The sequence below is a fragment of the Pipra filicauda genome, unplaced genomic scaffold, assembly GCF_003945595.2.
Source record: "Pipra filicauda isolate LSUMZ 115617 unplaced genomic scaffold, ASM394559v2 scaffold316_size853178_pilon, whole genome shotgun sequence".
NCBI classification, from domain to species: Eukaryota; Metazoa; Chordata; class Aves; order Passeriformes; family Pipridae; genus Pipra; species Pipra filicauda.
Window position 1 is genome coordinate 655649 of NW_024104439.1, and position 23147 is coordinate 678795.

The 23147-nt window shown below is 37.1% G+C and overlaps 1 protein-coding gene across 9 annotated transcripts in view; it reads right to left on the reverse strand.

The window, feature by feature from the left end:
- Window positions 1-23147, reverse strand: part of LDB2 (LIM domain binding 2) — a 220138-nt gene that overhangs the window by 122205 nt on the left and 74786 nt on the right. For all 9 annotated transcript variants that reach the window (XM_027729466.2, XM_027729467.2, XM_027729463.2 and 6 more), the window contains exon 2: window positions 21397-21499. In XM_027729466.2, the coding sequence (XP_027585267.1) occupies window positions 21397-21499 (103 nt within the window). The remainder of the gene's footprint in view (window positions 1-21396; window positions 21500-23147) is intronic.

A 23147-nucleotide genomic window follows, 5' to 3' on the forward strand; every position in this document is an offset into this window, starting at 1 on the left:
GTAACAACTGCAGAACTTTCTCCTGTAAACAAGATCCTTTGTTTCAATTTTCTTTGATTTTTTCATTTTCTATTTCTTTTTTTTTTTTTTTTGACTTTAGAGTATATAAAACAAAGACTCAAGCATGACTTCCTTCAGAAGCAGCACAGACAAGTAGCTGTTTGAGAAAATTAAACTTAATTGAACATGGATATGTATTTTAAAGGAATGGAAACAAAACTGACACGAGAGAAGGAATAAGCATGTATTCCAGCAAATTCTCCTCTCTTTAGCTAAAAGAAGTTGTCAGATTTTTTTTTATTTGGCAATTTCTGTTAAACGAATAATCAGATAAAACAAATAAAACCAGAAGTAACACCTGCGTAGTCTGACATGAGCACAGACTTGAATCAGATTCAACCTTTAACGGCCGCCCTCGGGTGCCTGAGGAATCATAGCAAGGTAATTCAAACACCGTTAGGCCAGTTTTCAATGGACTTCTGTCAGTTGAACAGTTGATAAGAGCTGTCTGGATGATCAAATACTGCATAGTTCAAGATACAGAAAGTGGTGAATATATGGAAGCCCAGTCACTCTGAATCTGCCTCCTCACTGCCTAGTTTTTGTTACTGTTTTTGACATCTATATATATTCCATTTTCAACAGAGTTCAGAAGTCCAGGCCCTATCTATATGGCATTTTTAATTCACATCTACAAAAATGTCGTGGTATTTCTCTAGGGGGAAAGAAGTGTAGAAGTTGGTTTTTATGCCAGCAAATAAAATTATTGTACAATTAATTCAATTATATTTTCTTAGACATGTATTTATATGGTTACTTAACAGTTATAAGACAAATAACAGACATAGACAAAATGATGTAGTCTACACAGGATGTCACTACTACCCAAAAAGATATGACTGAAGAAGAGGTATGGAAAAGGCTTGGTCTTTCATAAGGACTAAATGGGTTACCTCTCCTATCCAATATGAGACACCTATGAATCATTAACAGTTTGGTCTCATAAATCTTAAGCACAACTGCCATGCGATTGAACAAGTATTGCCCTTTTCTATCAGACATTTAATAACAGGGAGAGACACCAGCATTTATCTTCTGCCTCTAAGAGGCCTTCTCACCTATAGGTGAGAAACTTAGAATTATAATTCAAAAGTATCCTAAATGTTAGAAACTTAATGGGTGAAAATGCTGGCTATTTGCATGACAAGCTTTTTTCACGGCACAGATTTGCTCTCTAAATGTGCTTTGATATACAGGTCTGTATTTTCAACTGTGCTAGTAATATCAGCCACCTCACACTGGCTTGACACATGCATGCAGCATTTATCTCTTCTGTGTGCCTATGACAATCCTCCCCTCAACTATGCACATAACTTTCACTGATTTTGTGGAAAATTAGGTGTTTTGGAATGATGAAAACGAGGTAAATTTTTAAGGCTTTAAACACACATTTTAGAACACATTCTAGGACCCTGTTGTGGAAACCCATTGTCCATGTCCACAATCTTCACAGTCTAAAGCACTGTCTTGGTAATAAGGAATGGAGATACCAGAATACATGTAACTAGGACTGGTGTTGCAAGTAAAGACAAATACTTTATTGCAAACATAGTGACCAAAATTCACACCATCTAATTCCATCTGAGATGTAGATGGACTTCTATTTGCAAGAGGGTCAACTAGAAATTCTTTACAGTTGATTTGCACAGATGATAACTCTCTGATGAGCCTGGAAGCTCACAGTGCTTGCCCATGTGGAAAGACAGTTCAAGCTGTCTGATATCCATCTCCCACGTGTGGCAGTGTTTAGGACTGACAATCAAAGAAAGCATCTGAACCTGTCCAACAGAAAAAATCTTACCTGAATCAATTGCCACAACCTGAGTAGAAAAGATTTTGATCCTTTGCTAGCTGCATCCCTTAGACCCTCTCCACTTGCTGAGGTGTAACTTCCGTCACAAATCATAGCAGAAAGCAGCAGCTTTGTTTAGCACACAAAGTACATTGTTTGCACAGTTTTATCTACAGATTTTGTTTATGAATTAAAGAAAAATTTTGTAAAATGACAGATTTTGTAACAGAACAGTTACTGGACAGGAATCACTCTGTATAGAATTTTTTAACATCCAGAATGATGAAAGTGGCAGAGAAAAAATAAATGAGAGCATGGTAATTTTCCTCATGAAAACTATAGCTTATATAATAAAAAGTTGAAAAAGACTGTGTGATGAAATGGAAACTATCTCTTCTCCATTGATAATATGATTCAGTCAGACATAGAAGATTAGAAGTAACCTGCAAGGTTTTATTACCTTTAAATTTTAGCTCTGTGCTTCATAAAATTAATTTATATTTTGCTGTAGAAAATGCAGGATTACTGATGGCAATGTGGAAGAGAGGTTTCTTTCCTGTGCAAGATTCGTGAATTCTTCTCAGACCTCAAGGAGTATTTACAGCATGAGAAAAATATCTGCCTTGCATTTTATGGTGCTATACAACTCACAAGAGGTCCAGTTTAGGTCATGCATGCTTTCAAACTTCTGGTTACATAGCTAGACCTCATTGACTCTGATCTTAATATCAGATTTGATCTCTTAGAATGATAAGCAACTTAGCATGGTATTTGACAATTTTCCAGATCCTGAGAAAACAGCAGTTCCCATGCTATTTCAATGCCTTCCATCCAAAATGAGGCAAAATGTGGCAAGGGTGACAATACCAGAAGAGTTAGAGTAATAAGTAATAGTAAAAGAAGAAGTTAACAAAAGAAATAATTTTCTAACTATGCAGCATCTTGTCCAAAACTTTAGGAATGATAGTCTAAAGAAAAAATCTGATTTTGTAGTGAAGGTTCAGGAATGACAACTCAGGATTTGTGTTCTCTTCCTATTATCTATATATAACTAGAGCAAGACAATTCATATCAGACTCATTACTTCCAGAGGTTTTAGAATACTGCTTATCCAGGTCATATGTTGTCTTTCACAAGAGATAAGACCTCAGAACACTCAAAAATTAGATTTAAAAAATAATCCATTTTGATGTTTACTTTAAACAAACCCCACAGCAGTCTTGGGAGGGTCCCTATGTTTTTCATGTGCTAGGTTTCCCTGCATGGCCCTTATTGCTATAAACCAAATACTGAGGCTCAACTACATCTTAGCAATGAACACACAAAAATAAGTATTTGTGATCTGTTCTCCTACTACCCCCTTCTTCCGGGTTTACTCTGCTGGCAGATACTACAAACTCTTACAATCCTTTCTTCTACTCTATGACAGGGATCCCTCAAGGTCTCAGGTCCTGTTTCCCTGGCAAGCCCCAGCAGTGACCTTCTATCTCCAGCCAGAAGAATTTGCTGGTATGGTAGGGCCCCAGCTTTCTCTTCTCATGCACTGGAGAGGAAGGGATGAAGTGGTAGGTAACAGGGAGCTTGGAGGAGCTCAAATGTCCAAATACTGCAGAAATGAGAGTAGAAAAACTGTTCCCAACTGTGTTAAATTTGTAGACCATAACACTTCTCAGGATTCTGAAGTGTGGTGCTCTTTTAATTCCAAAAGACACTTGTCTGCCCACAGACTTGTAGCACTAATGAACACTTGTGTCCCACTAAACTTAAAAGAAACAGCACATCTGACCAAACCTCAGATGAAAGGCAGGTGGTCTTCAGTAAAATTCTGCATAGCAGTGTATTGTTGTTTGAACAGGGAAGGAAGGTCTGAACTGCATCTTGTGGATTTCTTACTTGGACCAAAATTAAGAAAAAAAGAATCCTAAACCCCCAAACCAGGCAAATCCAGATACCTTCTAACAGATGGCTCAGTTGGGTGGGAGGAATCAGTAAAGTAGTAGTTTAAAAACATTTCAAGGATCACAGAATCATATAACAGTTAGGGTTGGAAAAGACCTTAAACATCATGTAGGGATCCTTGGAACTATAGGCATAAAAGTGCATGGCAGGCTCAACACCTGGAATGCAAACATTCCCAAACAGGAAAAACAGATGGTTCTTTCTAATAAGAGGCAGGGAGCAGTTCCTAGAGCCAAATCAGCTTCCAACCACATGGGAATTACAGTGGTCCCAGAGGCTGCAGAGAGGCACTTCTGGATGTCACATAGCATGGAACTATGCACTGACAGCTTAGGACCTGGGAAGGGTAATGAGTCCTTCACAGAGGGAATCCAACAGGCCAGAGCCCCTTCTTGCCCTCTCCCACTTTCATGTTCTCAGATTATGCACAAGGTCAGGATGTGAAAGTGTATGAGGGAACTGGGCACTCAACTGTCATAGAGAAAGAACTGTCAAAAACGAACTGAGTACTTAAAATGTCATCTTAAGTAGAAGCAAAGGAGGACTTTGAAATATCACTACCCACCCTCTTATGCCTTTTTTTTCCTTCAGGTAGAAAATTGTACTTTTCTACTCTGCAGCATGTCTAGAGCACTGGGTGGAGGATTCTGATGAGATACACCTTTAGCAAAGTATCTTACGACTTTTAGCCATCCTGAACTAATTTTCATTGCACTTTTGACAATGGATAAAATTGGGCTGATTTCAAATAGAAGGATGCTCTCATGTGGTGCATGGGAAAACAAATAAGAGCTTGAGTCACTTGTGACATATCTTGAGGAATTCAATGCATCAGATTTAATAGCCTATATTAAATATATTATCCCTGAAATAACTTCTTGCAGTTTTGAAGCACCTGAGAAAATACTGTGGATTGGAAACTTGAGGAAGATCATCTTTAGTGCCACTGCAATTGTAAATTGTAATGATGGCAGACAGATGAAAGCTGCTCTGCTGTTTTGAAAGATAAATACATTACAGAAATCATAAAAGCATCTTCAGTGACAGCAAAGGAACCTATACAAAAGCTTTGTAAGAATAAACAGGATATTAGCTGAGATTCATTACTGCAGTCTTTGTAGATGTCTATATTTAAGATAGTTCAGCAACAGGATAAATCTGATTATTGTTATTCTCAGTGAGCACAAGGCATCTGAGATGTGAAACAGGAAGTTAGATTTCTTCTGGTAGAAGAAAAAGAAGAAAATGTAACTTGTAAGAAAGGTTTTCACTGATCTAAATCTGTCAATGGTTCTCAGCAATCCCACTAAAGAAATCTGAACTATATTTGAAACAGGAAAAAAGAAAGAAAATACCCTTTGAGGATTTGTAGACATTTTCACATCATCCAAGGAAACTTTTACATGTTTTGTTAAATGATTCTTGTGTAATCTGTTATCCCTACAACATGAACCATGTTTACCTTTACTCTGAAAAATAAGTGATGTATTAAAATGTTGGCATATATTTTTCTATTTTTTAAATTTTAACAACTAGAGTTAGAGGGGAAATGGATAGGCAAAAAAAAAAAATCACTTACTCTTTGGTTTGCACTGAGACAGGGAATCCCTGTTGTTTATTTAGAGCTGGTAGAACTGGGCAGAACTCATCCAAACACAGGCAACTATGACAGGGTTACAACATTGGTTATGAGAGAAGAGAGACCGACATCACCTACCTGGACTTTGACACTGTAGCACATCTTTAAACTGGATTTGATGGACGGACCATTCAGAGGATAAGGAATTGTCTGGATGGTTGTACTCAAAGAGTTGTGGACAAGTGGTGTTCCTCAGGAATCTGTACTGGGACCAGTGCCGTTTAATACCTTTACCAATGACATGCGCAGTGGGATCGAGTGCACCCTCAGCAAGTTTGCAAATGACACCAAGCTGTGTGATGTGGTTGATGCTCTGGAGGGAAGGAATGCCATCCAGAGGGACCTGGACAAACTCAAGGAGATGATCAGAAGGCTGGAGCACCTCTCTAGGTGGTGAAGAGAAGATTCCAGGGAGTTCTTAAAGCACCTTCCATTACTAAAGGGGGCTGCAAGGGAGCTGGAGAGGGACTTTTTACAAAGACATGTAGTGACAGGACATGGGATAATGGCTTTAAACTGAAAGAACATTAGGTTCAGATTAGCTATTAGGAAGAAATTCTTTACCATGAAGGCAGTGAGATGCCGAAACAGGTTGCCCAAAAAAAACTGTGGATGCCCCATCCTTGGATATGTTCAAGGCCAGGCTGGATGGGGCTTTAAGCAACCTCTAATGAAAGGTGTTCCTGCCCATTATGAGGGGGTTGGAATTAGATGACCTTTAAGGTCTCTTTCAACCCAAACCATTCCATGATTCTATGGACTAAATATGGTGTAATTTGAAGTATAATAGTAGAAAGAAGTAATGGAAAAATAGAGTGGGAAATGATGAAGAGGAAATCTGAAAAAGAGCTTCTTACTTCAGTCCAAAAAATGTAAAACTAACTTAAAATTTCAGACCAATATTTTGATGAAAAGTGCTGGTGCTCTACCATGAATTAATGAGAAGATTATTTTTCTTTATACAGACCTAGCTGGACACTAGCTTACCAAGGTAATTATCAAATGAAAGAGAACTGCTGTACTGCTGTGAACCTGCATAGTTAAAATTACTGATGTTTTGGCACATCTTTGTTTTAGAGGAACCACACATTTTAATATTTTTGCATAAAATATGTTCAGTTACGTTGTCTGAAATAGTAGGTTTATTCATAAGTAATCAATCAAATATTATCTTTCTTAGACTGCTTTTCAAATAGGAAGGCTGTATATGCATGACATTTTACCAAGTCAGTTGTGCCAGAAACCTGGGAACACTAATAATTATTTCATGAAAAAGCAAAAGTATAAATTTAATAAATGATGGTGAGACTCTAAATACATAAACCAGTGTTTACATTAACAAGTTTTCTTTTCTTCAACTGGCTGTATATAATGGCAAGCATGGATATATTAATGACAGGTTTACATGAACATTTGTAAAAGTGACTGTAAGTATTCTCTGCCTCTGAAAATTTTGGTCTTTGCCCCTTTGATTCATCATTGCATAGGTAAGACACAAGAGTACATACCAAAAGCCCTGTTGACACTGTTGACTTCATTTTGGTTAGAATATTAGGATGCTATTTTCTTGTTGTTTCCTTCCTTAATAACTAAACTAGCTAGACATGTCAAATATCATCTTTCATAAATTAAAACTGACAAAAACAGTATAACTTTGATGGTATAAAAAAAGGAGAAGAGAAAGACATAAGCATTTGAAAAGTTTGCAAAAAAAAACTATAACATTTTTCAGTGAGAATGAAATCATATAGTAATGCTGTTGCAACACATATCTGTCTGATGCAGGCTCCCAGCGCTTTTTCTCATATTAGTACTGTTCCAAAATTTCGTGGTAAAGGACTCATAGTTGCCCCTTTCAATACTGCTAACTTTTGATTGCAAATTCAAAGCACACAGAAGAAGTACAGTTTAGATCCTATCAACAGGTCTAGAGAAATGTGTCACGGTCTGGTGAATAAATGTATCAGTTTCATAAAGACAAATTATATAAGCTGTGCAATTGCAATAACCCTTACTTTAAAAAAGAAGTGACAGAAGTGGAATACTCAATTGGCAAGACATGCAAACCAGAAAATTCTCACATGCCAATATTATCTCATTAAAGCCTTGCTTAAAAATGGCTTTAACATGCTCTCTGTAAACAACATTTTTTGTTTACTGTCTCTGCATATTAACTAGCACTTTTAGTAGATACTAAAATGTCTTTAAGCAATCATTCAACTTAAACAGAATTGAATTACTATCTCATGGTGCACTATACAAACAAACAAAATACTGATGTTCTCCTCCTTTATAGAAGGACTTCTGTATGCTGGGTAATGATGAATGCTGGTCCTTGCTAACTCTCTTACATGCCACTTCATTTTTTTTCATGTAGCGAGATGCCTTAGTGGTGGCCAGGTCCAGAGGAGGCTCTGCTCTGTGTACTGTGTCATAGCTCTCACTGACCACTTCTGCTGAGAAGCTACACTGCCATTTTAGGGACTACCTAATGTTCCCCATGGACACTGCATTCATTTCCTTTACTCCTTTTGTGTGCTGCAGGTGACCAACGCACTCAGAATGATCAGGTCCACATACCTTTGTTTAGGATAGCAGTGACATGCCAAAGAGAAGCAGGCATTGATCTTAATTCTAGAAGCTGCAGCAAAAGCCTCACCAAAAGCTAATGTTGCATTGCAGTGTGCTCAGACATCAGGGGATATTCAAATTGAAGCTGACTGCACAATCTTAATTCTGCTTCCCTGTGCATCTATATTGCAATAATGCAGACTGTAATTACATGATCACATATATTTGCACAAATGAACTCGATAGCATATAAATTTACTACAATCTAGATATATGTGTGCACCTTCCTGCAATCAAGAAACATATCAAGGTATATTAATATTAATCTGAAGTCATGGCAGTCGACAGTATATCTACTGACATACTGGTTACATTCTGTTGAAAAAGTTATTGCTAGGAGCAGACAAAGTTATATTTATTATATCTGAGCTCTTCACTGTAAAATCACACCATCGTATTCTAAAAGGTCTTTTGTCTTTGTTATTACTAAAGAGAATTGATGGAGGGAAAGAAACTTCAGAAAAAAGCATTTTGGGATTTAAGGCCAGCTTTCAAAGTATGTCAAAAACACACATGATGACCCCATTCCCTGAGGAATGAGGTTTCCATACAGCACTCTAGGACTGTAAGCTGGGGCTAATTGCTTGACCCAACATGGGGGAAGTGGGTCCAGAGCAGAAAAACAAGCTACCACTGAGCCTGGCCACTGGCTTACTCTGAGGGAGATCAGCAGCACGGGAGGGACTGAGACACAGCTGCAGAGCAAGGCTGCATACCCCACAATAATTAAAAGAAGTAAAAAGGTTGAGAGACTGTGTGCTGAATAGTCTATCTTCTCCACATCTCAAGGGAAAAAAAAAAGTCAAGCTGGTGTTTTAGGAAAAGGAATTGTCATATGACCAGAGAAGAGTATTATCACAGGAACTGTTGCTGAATATAAATTATATCAAAACTAAAATTAAATGAACTTTTCTACCCAAACATTATCACAAAGGGGTTCCTTCTCCATACCCAAACTCACACTCACTGTTTAGCTCAATTAAGGGATACTTGTCTGAATTCAGTGGCTGAATCACCCTGCTTTGGTCTGAGTTGTGGAGAGGTCTCCAATCTCAAAAACTGTATGCCCTTCACAAGAAAGGAATCAAATGGACTCCAGGAATGGACCTAATGCATGCCAGCCATTAACAGGCAGTTAGCTCAGTAGACTGGACTGGAGTTAGTCTGAAATAAACCTCTGCAAAACATGTGCTGTGTGGATGTCATGTCCTCAACACCGCAACTCCTACTGCATTGCACTGCTTGCTAATGTCAGTGCAGCATCCAGCTTCTAGCACAGCAAATTACAAATTAAACCAACAAACTGCCCCTGAGAGTACTAACAGTACAAACTCTACCTTTCTAAAGGTGGTTGGAATGTATTGTCCAGACTTTTTCTTTCTATTTAGTCAAGAACACTATCACAATACAATTCCCAAGTTGTATACAATTTCACATTACAGGTTGTGCACATTTTACTAAGTTAAGTTAAGTTTAACCCTTCTCAGCATGATACCCTCTGTTTCATTTGTATTTTGAAACTATTAACTAGTGCTATTAGTTGTGCATACGCAATGAAAAAAAGCAGAATATTGAATAGAAACAGTCTGGAAAGGACAGATATTCCTTTGTTCTCCAATTTGATATACCTTTTCTCAGTGCAAGGTCATATTCTGGTTCAAAATCTCTTTGCCTGGACATTTTCCTCCTTCTATTCTTCTTTTTTTTTTTTTTTTTTTGACCATGACCTGGAGCATCCCTTTGGATTACAAAATTTGATGCACAGCCAGCCATGCATGTGCAACTGTCCCTAAGAGCCATGCCTCAGCAGAAAAGCTGGTGTGCATACAATCTTGAAACAAAAATAGCTGTCAAATCAAAGCCAATTTGCCACAGAAGAAAACACAGATCCACAGTTAGGGAATACCAAACTATTTTGAGTTCAAAATTGCTTAAAAAAACCCAGGAACTTGATTTTATAAAAGCAAAGTGTATTTTTAATCTAATATCATTTAATAATGAATGAACTGATTAAGGCCAAAGGTGGGGATGTGGGAAGAACAAACAGGGGTAATATTGAGGTATACTGAGAACGAAAAAAGTTTTAAAATCTCTTAGCAACTAAAAGAGGGGAGGGAAACACAAAGAGTTATACAGCAGACTGTTGCTATCGCATGTGCTACAAAAAATATGTTAGTTCAATGTTCCCTGGACCGGGGTTTCATTTTACCTCATTTTAGTGAATTAAATCATGTACTACAAAGGAACTTGGATCTGAATGAAAGGAACAAGATTGATATCAGGATGAAAAGTAATGCTGTATTAATTCAGGTTCAGACATTAAAGACAAAAATAAAATTGAATTACACAGTGTTCTAATATTTCTGGATTAGAAAAAATTGTGTTTAAAAGCCTTTTTCATAGCCAAACAGAGGTGGGAGTAATGGATTTTTAATAGATACAACAGAATGGTCAACATCTACTTTCTGGTACCCAGTGAACTGCATCGATGGTGTTGACTCAAAAGCTGCCGTTGAACAGAGCTGTCCACTGGTGTTTCTCTGCACACATTCCTGCACTATATCCCAAATGGTAAAATTCTAAGATTAGTCTGAGTCATAGATAAAAAGCACATATTTGAAGTTGAATGGTGTCAAAAAGGTAACACTGCTGAAGGAATAGTACTTTCAAGACACCGTAGTTAAGGTGCAAGCCCCTTTGGCTGAAGGAACACTTACATTTAGAAAGTTTATTCTGGAGTAGAGGTAGACTCTGCACGTGATAGTGCCCTTGAGCAATAAACTTTTCTCAAAAATTGACTGATGATCCACACGTCTTGGCTGGGTGACAGCAGTGAAACCGACCTACACAGGGAAAGGACAAGGCTGCAGGTAATGCCATGTGCTGGGGCATTGTCTCCTCAGCAGCCCAGGTCGTCTGTAGTGTATCAGAGCTAGCTTGTAATCCTTCTCTTGGCTTTCTCATACAATAGAAAATCAAGATAGCAACCCTCCTAATGACTTGAAGCAAGCTTCTTCATAGAATAGCATATCTCAAACGCTGGACCTGGATTAGCATGTTTTCCTGTACAGACAGAGCTGGACACTTTCCTTCAGGAGTCAGGAAAATCCCAGCGGTTCAGTAGAAGACTAGTTTAAACTCCCAAAAAGCAAAGTAATATCACAAATCTGAATCATTCTGTTCCAAATCCAATGCATATACCTATAAACTGTCCTCTCTGTTGTAAACTTTTAATAGCATCTATATATTGAGTGCATTTCTCTTGAAAAATCCTAAACAAATACATCAGAGAACCCACTTCTCTTAGAAAATAAGGAGAGAAGAAACTAGAAATGCAAGGTACTGCTTACACTGCTATATGCACCAGAATAAACTTAAAATATTATGGTATAAAACTTATATGGATCAGAATAGTGGAACAGCAAAATGTCAGCAACATTTTAAAGGTAATATAATTTGGAGTGCAGAATTCAATATGATAAAGAACGATAGCCACTGTATAATATCTCAGCCTTCTCATACACAGCAGACTTTTAAAAAAAATCATGACTACATTAATTCAAGGAAACTTTCAATATGGAATTGAGAACAGTATCTCAGTGTCCAGAATCAGCTTTGGGGTCTATTTCTACTAATCGTGGTGCTGCAGCTGACCCAGTTTAAATGTATTTCTATAAAGATTCTATAATTTTTGGTGATGTTGCATATTGTGTTCTCCTAAGCCATTTAAAAATATTGCACTACAGTAAATACCTAGAGCCTAAAAATAAGGAGCATCATGTGAAATAGCATTACTGCATCATAGAAATACAATGTAACAGTTTTGTTAAAGTTTTATTTCTACACTAAACAAAAGTATGCAGGTTTTGTGTATTAGAACCAACACTATTTTAAGATGCACGTTTGTATATTTGACCATGTTCTATTCGTGTTTGCATACAAGTCTGCAAGATAAAATTTGCGGGTAGAGGAGCAAATATTTTATTGTCTGAGCTTAAAAAAGATCATCTGCACATACAAGCCTTGTCCTGACAGTGTGCTAGAGCCATGAAGTATGCAACACCACTACCTGCACTCTTTAGAGTAAATGCAAAATATGGAATTTATAAATTATTATAACATTATCATAACATACATAAAGTTCCCAGAACCAATATGAATGATGTTCTGATTCACCTACATTTGTGGATTGAAAAGGGGAAGAAAAAAATCTGATAGCCCACTGTTTAGTTATTCAGTGCTCTATAAAAGGAAATCTGTTTGTAATACCTCCGGGCAATCCATGTGCTCTGAAGTATTCTATACTAGTTGGGAATAAAACTACTATAATTAGTTAAATGCCTCTCTTTGGTCTAGAAACAAGATGACAATATGAAAATATCCTCTGCCACAAAGCTTTCATTTTTATTAAACGGAAGTTTATAAAATAGTATTGCTTAAGTAATTCATAAAGTGGGGATGTTTCACTTCTGAGAATGAAACAAGTGTAAGAAAAGAAAAGAAACAAAATGAAAAATGCAGGAAAAAAATTCCTGACTACTAATTGAAACATGAATATTCTAACTGAGTCTTGTTTCTTACAGGAACTCCATAACTATGTTAGAAAATTTTTCTGCTAGAACTTAACATATATTAACTGATCATATTAAAAGTCACATGATAATTTTAAAAGCTGAAGTAATAACCACCAAACATTTTCAATTTCATAGAAAAAAAATCAAATACCTCTAGTATAGCAACATTTTTATTTCTCAATTAAAAAAATAAATTTAATGTACTGACACCATTTGAAGACAGACACAGTTATTCAGCAAAACAGAAAAAGTACTGACCAATTCCTCACAATTGTCATTACACTGTGCACACAAAAAATAAAGAAATTATTTAACCTGAGTTTGTAATAGTGAAAAGTTGTTTACTATTTTGATGTAAAAAGATATTGAATTCCATTATTTTGTATGGGCTTCCAGCATTTTATTAACATCACCTGCAGCAGAGAGAAAGAACTGAATGGTACATAATTTGGACCAAATGAGTGAACAAAAGCCTACCACAACAAAGGGATTATTTGTGTTGGGCAGGGGAAAAGCCTGTGATTCTCTCATGTTAATTTTGTCTGTATTCTTTCTGCTCTCTGAATGGACCCTAGACTCCTAAAATGTATCATCTCCTGTTATATTATGATTTCTCCCAAAGAGGGCTTATCACTTAATCTGTTTACATAGCAGCAGAACCAATCTGGTTGACTTGGATTTCAGTGTGCCATTACAATTAGAGGCTCTATAAAATTGTGCAATATTCACATTTGGAGTTAGTAGCCCTTCGTACATTAGCACTCCTTTCTAGGTGCCACTTTACAGACATAGGGCCTCCAACAGCGATTTGTATAACAAGTTTAGTTACAAACAGAAGATATCTGTGATTACATTATTTGTAAGGTATTTGAAAAAGAGATTGAGAGAACAGATTTCATGATAAACCTTTCCACAGAGTACCTAACCGAGGTTGTGTTTGAACACACATGCAATGAACAAACGTTGCACATGGATGGCACTTTACAGTAGAGCAGCCTGTGTTTGTATTTGAAAGGTATCAATAACTGAGAGGTGCAGGAACATTATGCTAGCTAACAAGACTGCAGCTGGCAGAGGTGAAGGTCTAATTCATATCTGCTAATCGCAAATCAAAAGCTAGAAGGAATTATTTCTTCAACGTCTGTCAGTAATGTGGAAAAAAAGAAAAGTGCTTTTTCTGAAGGAAATTGGTGGAGATTCAAGTGAAAAGTCTTGCACAGCCAGCGGTATCAGAAAAACATCATTTCTATTGCTAAAAAATCAGAAATAGCAGGGTGTTTTTAATTACAAAAAGTTTTGCATCCAAGAGGAGAAAATTGCTCCAGAACAGGTTACAATTGCTGAGACTGAACTGAACGGTAACCTGAAAGCTGGTACTTGCTTTGGGACCAGCGACTTCATGGAATTAGAGGTGAAGGTCAGACAGCCCCTTTACTAGGGAGGCTCCACAGCCTCCCCAAGGAATCTGTTCATGTACCTCATTTTTCTCATTGGTAGGAACTAACCCCTCTATGTAATTTTTTTTTTAATGCAATTTAAGGCCAGCATCTCTTCCCCTGCTCATCATGGATATGGAAAAAGATATCCTTGATATGTCTTGTTATTATGTCCCCTTTTCCCCTCTCCTTTTTGCCATGTCTTTTCTGTAGACTAACCAACTCAAATTCTTTCATTTTTCTTAGTAAGTCTTATTTCAAGACTTTTGTTTTCCCCTGGACACCCTTCAATCAGACCACATATTTCTGTATAAATGCCATCCAAAACATGCATTCAGTATGGACAAAGAAAAGGCAATCCCAGTCAGTAGGAGAGAAACAGCTGTTGCTTCAGAACACTGGATTCACCAAAGCTCAATTGACTGGAGAAAATATGGATAGCAACTATAATGTGAGAAAGAAAACAACTTGGCAAAGAAAGTTTGTAGACAAATGAAGGCAATAGCTAGAAGGAAAAAAAAATCCTGATAATGATGATGACTATAGAAAAAAAAAGCAAAGATAAAAAAGAAGAAAAATTTCCATAAAAATAGATCATGAAATATAAAATTTTAGAATGAGAAGCTGAAGTTGGCAGTGAAAAATCCATATCTGTATAAGCTAGTGAAAAAAAGACCTTAAATTTTATTCAAAACTTAAATTAATTTGGAAGGAGATATCAACATCAATATATAAGAAGCTTTTTTGTTCTACTTTTGGAAAGAATGTTGATCTTGAGTGAAAAGTACTTTCTAGTCCATCAGCTGCTAAGATGGATCTTAAATACTATCTATGAAAAGTAAATGTTTTGAAATTAGCAGTTCTAAGGTTTTTTGCACATTTCTATCTGTTGTTACAAAATAAAAATTAAAAAAAAAAAAGACCTTCTGAGGGAATCTAAAAAAACCCCTACCGTTGTGCTGATATTTAAGAAGGGATACTATACAGTCAGGGAACTACATAACTTGCTTGATAACAATACAGACCAAATAGTGAAAAAAATTATACAGGATTTAACTGACAAAGATTGAAGTGAAAGGGATGTAACTAATGCCAGTCAACATGGGTTTATGTAAAATAAAGTTTTGTCAAACAAATCTCATTTTATTCTTTGATGAGCTTACAAAAGTTTGGGTGATAAGTGCATGGGTGTAATACACTTAGACACCTGTAAACCATTTGACTTACTACTGCATTGCTTATATTCTTAATAAAATTTACTAATATACAGTTTTAATAGAGCATATGTAAAATGGATTGAGAAGACTTGAAACATCAATTTTAGGAAGTAATTGTTAATTAGCCAGAGAGTAGAGGGACTAGTGGTGATCTAGGCACTTGTGGACTTGTTATACTTGATTTTAATGACATTTTCATCTATGTTCTGAAATTAAGCTCAAAAGTATTGCCAAAAAACTTTGAAAAAAACCAAAACTAGAAGAGCAGGGAGTCACACAAAATAATCTGTCTCATTTACTAAGCTAGGCCAATTTACTGTGTCGCACCTGAATGCTCAAGTCATGTTTAATGACTTATATTTCTCGGGGGGGGGGGGGGGGTGGAATAAAGGGAAAAAGAAAGAACATGATCCTGGAAATACTACAATCTGTTTCTCTTGGCAATTTTAATTTTCTCTCTCAGAGTTATATGAGAGAAACCAGACAACAGTTTTATAGAAACCTGGGGTGATAGTGTAGCATGCTGGCCTCTCAAAACCCTCTCTTTGACAATAGTTATGCAGTAATATGTGTGGTGAACTTTCCCTGTTTATTCCCAAGCTATGTTCTCTGCTTGTAAGAAATACCCACTAGATGTAGCTTCCCACCATTAACCCCTGTAAAAGTTTTTCAACAAAGGGCTATAAAGTTACCTGTATTGCACAGGTTACAAACAGGGACAAAGGCAGAATGAATCTGTGGCAGCTCACTCACTGTGTATTAATTAAATAATTTGTAGTAAAATATAAGATACACCTATGTAATATATTCTAAAGGCACACAGAATAACTTAGATAAGCACTTTAAAGCTGATGATTTTACCACTTGGCCCAAAGTTCACTGTACTCTGAAACTACTGCCCAGAAAACTCTATCTTTCTTTCTTTTTCTTTCTTTCTATCTAGCTATCAAAAAAAACTAAAAAAAAGAAGAAAAATCCAGCAGGGTTCATGAAAGAAGTAGAGAAAAGGACATAAAATGCAAAGCATGGTATAGTTATATTGTACATTCCAAACACAAACTGCAGTAGAAATTATAACACAAAATACATATTCAATTATCAGCTACATATTCATAGCAACAATAAAACTGAAATCACTATATTTTCCTAGGGACAGGGAGAGCAAAAGAGCTCAAATCATTCCTTCTGAAATTTCTACAGTGTAACATTATACAATGCCATATAAAATTGGGTGATGGAAGCCCATAAAAAGTGCCTGAAACTCTCAATACATTCTACATCTATAGGCTTAAATAAATCCATTTTGAGGACTCCATCATACCTACCACACATGAAATTTTTTTACAGCTACAAATGTGATAGTTCATGCTTTTGCTTGCTCACAGCATATAGCTCCTCCATGGACAGAACACATTTAGTGAACAGAAGAGAAATGCAGACAAGCCCTAATTTTCTGTACAGTGGCAACTGCATCCGTTCTGCGTTACAGTGGCACTTTGCCCTGAAAGAGTTAACTTTCTAGCTCCTATTCTCTGCAGTGCTGCATAAACACTGCACATTATTCTTACTGAGCATGCTTCATCTTTCCTGTCTCCACAGTCTTGGGCTGTCAATCACCTGTCAGTCCCTACCACATCAGCACAGTGCGCATCACCAGGCTGTCAGCACAGCAGCTGATGAGACTCTGCTAAGAGCTGTCAATCAAACTTGTTTCTCTTATCTGTTCGGGAAATATTTTGTCTCTAAGAAACAAAGAACCTGGGCAACAATGGATCAGAGTCTAGTATTTACCCTTTTACAGGGATAGAAGCCTCTTAACAGGAAATGAATGCTTTAACCATAACAAGGAAGCAAAAAATCTGCTCCATTAGGCCTATTTTCTTATTTTAGTTTTATTGAAATCTTATTTACTTCTTGATCAAACTATTCAGGGCACAAGACATTAGAGCAAATTTCTTTTTCCTCTCACTGTAGAATGAACTTCATGGGTTTACTTCTTAGTTTTTGATGACTATAATTCAATGCAGTATAAAACAGGTAGCATCTCTTTGGTTTTGGGAATCTTTTCCTGCCCTTAGGCATTGGAATGTGTGAGGTTTCTCTCCATCTCATGGTAGCCAAAACACCAGACTAGAGAAACCTATAATTTACACCTTTGTTACACTGAAATACATCTACATTTTCTGTAGCATTTCTCATTAAAATTTCAACATAGAATGTGAGTAAGGTTCATAGATAATAGCAGACCAAAAGAATAGCTGAGGAGTATAAGCAAATAGGAGAAAAACATACATTTTCAGTGGCTGTTTGAAAGAAGACAGTATATTCTTTTTTGGAATGATGTGCCAAGGATAAAGAATTGATGAAGGTAAAGTTCTTGCATCTACAAAAATCAAATGCTGAAGAAAGACAAAAATTGCTGCAAAGACGGGCACAGGAGCTATTTCAGGTCTGACACAGAATCTCTACATGAAAAAGTTAAGCTGGTCTTTCAACTGAACATCTATCCAAGGCAAAATACTGTTCTGCAAAGATAACTGGTCTAGGTCTAACAAACTTGGCAATCAAATTAATTAGCACTGGTGGATCACTGAACTAACAAACCTCTGCTCTTTCCAGGTTATAATAAATATCTTTACATGCTGTGCCATTCAGATATACAGGTACATTTAAAGCTAGGTCAAGTACCAGTATATAGTGCTGTGTTTTGCAAATCAAAGTAAATATAACCCAGTGACATAAAATCCCCATTTTGACCCATATCTGTTTTTCCCTACAAATTAAAGAATCTGAGAGCTGACAAGTGAGGAGAAACAGTGAAAGTGGCAAAGGGAAGAAAACTGTTTTTCTCAGTATAGAGTGCTGTAAAACATGGTAATATCAATGGTAGGCCTAAAAATATTTGGTGTTTTCATAAAGCTTCAGTTTTGGGCCATGAAATTAAATAAGCAACATAGTTTTCTGAGATAAAAAAAAGTGAGTTTACAAACCTTACAATTCCTTGGACAGAACTGTATATTAAAAATTAAAAAGAAAGTGGAGACAAATAAAAGTAATATTTTTTTTTTACATCTTCTAACACTTACATGAACAATGATTTACAGGCCTTATTCACATGCTCTGAACATTTGTGTTGGCTGTGGGATTGGACTGTTCAGGTAAGAGCAGAGGGCAGAGAAAGCCAGCTGGGAAACAGGCTATGATAGGAAACTCATAGAAAAGAAAAGTTTAAAGCAAGCATGGAAAAGAAGCCCCCAAAGGGGTTTGAGAACTGCAGTCAAGATTAGAGAAGAACAGAAGAGACCATGCAAGTTCCTAGCAGCCTCACACAATTTTCTTGAGGGGCTTTGAAGAAAGGACCTGGGACAAAACACTTTGTTCCTCCACATCTCTGATGGCTTAAGGCAAGATCTGGAAGAGAAGGAAGATCTTCCTGAGAAGAAGGAAGGAAAAGAACTGGGAATTGCCATAACCCAGAGAAAAACCATGGCCGCTGACAAACTATTTGTTCTCTCCACATATGCACACACACTTAAGGTTATTTATGGAATTTGTTTGCTCCAATTATATTTGAGTTTGCAAAAGAAAGAAACTTTTGCCCAAAGGAAAGAAAATGAGGTGGTGGCCACAACCAATGTCAGAGATGTAAGCAAATCTCTCAGAGGTTGAAGTAAGACAAAGGCGGGCAATTTTGAATTCTGGAAGAAAATGCAAGAGGTTAGCATCTTTCATCACTTTCAACTTTATAAACAACTTCTCAAAGGATGGCTATTTCTCTCTTCCTGGGCCTTATCTTGGTTCCCTCCATTACTGTTTGTGCCTGCAAGAGTAATAACAAACAATTTATCTTTTCTTTTCCCCCTCTGCAAGCTCCAATATTTTTAATGCCCACTACATACTAAAGAGCATGCATACTGGGCAAGGAGGCAGTTGTCTTGCTGTGGACAGCAAGTATGAAGACTTTGGTTTCATCTCTGCCAAAGCTCCACGCTTGGTGCTGCAACCACTCAGAATACTCTGGCTCACCTAACAGAAGCCACAGCCCTTGGCCAACAATTTCACAAGTTACTTGGAGTAAAGGTACTAGGTGACATTATGGTCTTTGGGAGATGCCAAGAGCATCCATAAAAGCATAACAGAGCATGAGCATGGCTTGGGCAGGCAAAAGAGAGACCTCAGTCAAGTCTCTGTGCTCATTGAGTACCTGCTACAGATGAAGTGATTTTCTGCTATTTGTACTCAAAAAGGGAGCAAACTGCTCTGTTCTCAACTCCTGAACATGGTTTTGGACACAAACTTCCCTCCTAGGAAGAGAAAGCTACTCTTAACATGCAACCTCCTCTCTGCAGCCTCCCCTGGCAATGCTGAATGTGTCCCCAGTCAGGGACTTGGACAACACGGCACCCCCAAGGCTGCTCTCAAGCCTTCTCAGAGGGCAGTGGAAGTCCCAGACTGGAACAGCACAAGCATGCTCTTTAGAGTATCACTGTACAGTCATACTGCTCATGTCAAAAAGAATCACCAATACTGTAGTTCAGAATTACATAAATATTTACTAATGAAGGAAAGGAAATAGGAATGAACAGCAAAGAGCTCCAAATGAGGACCCTCAATTTCAGATGCTGAAACAAAAGCAACAACAGTTTGTGCAGAGGTCAGAAATTAAAACCAGAGGGAAAATCCTGTGTACTAGTTCTTTTAAAAACATACCTACAGTAATTTGATCTTTCAATCATGCTTATCAGAAACAATGGCAAGAATTACAGTATTACTCTGTACCAAACCATCCCAGTTACACACAGTATAACCATTATCAAGCATTTGTGACAACAGGAATATTTTACACTTTGACAAATTCTTTCATATGCAGCACTGTTTTCCAGAATCACAACTCCCTCTGAATCTAACTGGACATTAATTGCTTTTTTGCTGATGTATCTGTGCCTTCTGGACTGATAACACAACTAGCAAATCTGATATCTGACAAGTTGACTCAACCTAATCAGGACAGATCAGCTGTTACCAACGTTGCTATAGGCTGTAATTTAAGGACCTTTACAGTTATCACTTGCTTTGAAAGGCAAGAAACTGTAATTCTGTCAACACTAATCCCAGAACGTGCTTTCAAAGCAGCTGTTATTTTTTCTCCAGGAAAAGGTAACACTTGTCAAATAAATACCTGAGATAATTGATAAAAGGAATTAGAAGTATGTGAGTGATAGGCTGACAATCAGTCACTCTCATGAAAAAGAAGAATCTCACAAGATTCACAGCATTAAATAGAGAGTACAAGCTGTCACCATAAAGCATGGGTCACTCTGAATCGAGTGAAACAACTGGCAATGCAGTTTTTCAATGTTTACTTCTCTCTCTGTTGCTTAGTGCTAAAGCTGAGTGAATTATTCACTTCTAACAATTTGTTCGATGAATTTTATCCCTTTTTGCTGCTCAGCGTGTGCAGGCAATGGATACCAGTGCCATCAGATTTATTCACTGCTGCACTTCTATTCAAGTTTTCATTTAGTGCCTGATTGAGAGTGTTCTAGACTTCCACTGCTGTTCAGACAATATCCAAGGCAGGTCCTTAATGTGTGCAAGCAGCATAGATCCAAACAGTTGATGGAATACTTATCTACATTAGCAAGGATATAGCTTTTGATTTATTGTTTTTCTGATCCCTGTTTAGATTTGGAAGCCCTTCCAGCAACAACACTGAAACTTGCTACGAAGTTCCCTTTCTGTGAACAATTTTGCCCACAAGACTCAACACTTGAATCTTTGCAGAAAACAAATTAACAAAGAGTGCAAGCACAGCCACAAAGCTTATTTATTAAAAATAAAAATCCAAAGATTATATATTATTATTTGCTTCACTCCACTAGGAAATAATTTATTTTCATGTAATCAAATTCAGAGAATTCCACAAAAAGAATGGATCCCCAACTCATGCGATTCTTTAATGGAACCTAATGGTCACTGAATACATACAAGTGACTTTGTCATTGCCAGGGTTGCATCTGTCTTGTACAGACAAACTGTGTTTAGAAACTCAGACTTAACAGTAGATAAAAAAATATACATTTCTTACTGTATCGCTTTGGTCCATCTTCCAAACAAAATGAAAGGGTTAAAGTTGCATCATCTTCAAAAAATTCAGTTGCAAAGGCATCCCACCAGAGGTTGTCACTATCCTAGGAAGCAACAGATCATTCACTTAATAGAAGGCAAAATAAATATATATTCATATGTCGTAAAAGATATTCCACAGGATCACACCTAGTTTATCTTCTTCACCCATCGTTTTGGGGTACAGGTGTCTATATGATATTTCAAACTAATTTTCCTAGATAAAGTTCCATTTCTAACTTAAGAAAAAAATAAAGTGCTTAGTTTATTATACAACAGACTCTTTCATTTTATCAAGCACACTAAATATGTAAAAACTTTCATTTCAATGAAGAATTTTTTGTTCAAATGTTAACTATAGCTTTATAAATCAGTAACAAATTAAGCAACTATGATTTTTCCCTCCTTTTCTGGGCTATGTGTCTCAAATGCTTAGTCCTAGTAATCAAAAAACCTCAGGACTTAATTCTATAATGCTACATAACCCAATCATCAGCATGAGCTGACAATAAAGTTATTTAGAAACTACATATAATGGTCATTCCACTTCAATGCATTTATTATAAATACGATGCTACTGCAGGTTAAATACCAGTTAGTTACTTATATGTAATTGTTGTCAGACAACTTTACTTTTAAGTGTGATACATGAAGTGAAAACAATATGTTAAGGTGACCAGTGTATACTTAGACTTAAAGTAATACACATAGCTGGAACATGGCAATTATTAATATAGTGTACAATGTAAAGCATATACCAGTACACCACTACAGGTAGTTTCTTGGCTTTGACAATTGAACCAGGCATTTCCAGACCTTAATGATCAACAACAGCCACCCAAACTTCAATGTCTAGCACCTGACCAAGTGGTCCAGCTTGCAAGGTTTTTCACAGAAGTCAGAAAACACAAAACACACCAAAGGTTTAATTCAAAAGCTATGGATATATTTAATAGCTGGATTAGAAATTTTTGGTAGTCTCTTCTACTCTTTTGAGGCCCCTGAGACTTAAATCACTTGCAGCACACAGGAACAGCAACAAAGCTGGAAATACACTTGTGAAGATGCCCAAGTTGCACTCAGAGCCACTCTGTCCCACTCATGGCAGCTGCCTAACCGGTGTGCAAGGCCAGGTTCACTCAGCACAGTGAGCACTGAGCACCTCTTAATGTCTGAGCATTATTGATCTAATCCAGAAAAATATTTGTTCCCTTCACAGAAAAAAAACCCCTGAGATAAAACACCGGTTTAAGAGAAAATACGCATCTATCATAGTCATTATACGTATACATGCAGAGAAATCTGGCGTTTTTAGTTCTGTTGCTGTATTTCCGGATGATGTTACTGTTGGATTTTACTCCAAAATGCTGAGCAAGGTATCTTTCCTGCCTCTCAACTTCACTTTGATTTTTGTCAAGCATACAATGGAGAAATGGTAAGGAGAGGTTTTAGCAATCTGGGTCGTACCAGAGATGCCAGAGAGACTTCTTGGCTGCGTCAGAGCCTATAACACTCCTTCCTTGCCAAGGCCCATCCCACCTAGCAGTGACAGGACCATATGGCCCTGCAGTTCAGTCACACAAAGAGGTATCAAAGTTGTCCCCACATCTGCAACATCTGTTGTCACAGAGTTGCTGCTCTTTCCTGGTGTAAACCTGATGAGTGTTACCATGTGCAAACACTGCTGTGTTGAGGAGCTGAGTAGCCATGGTA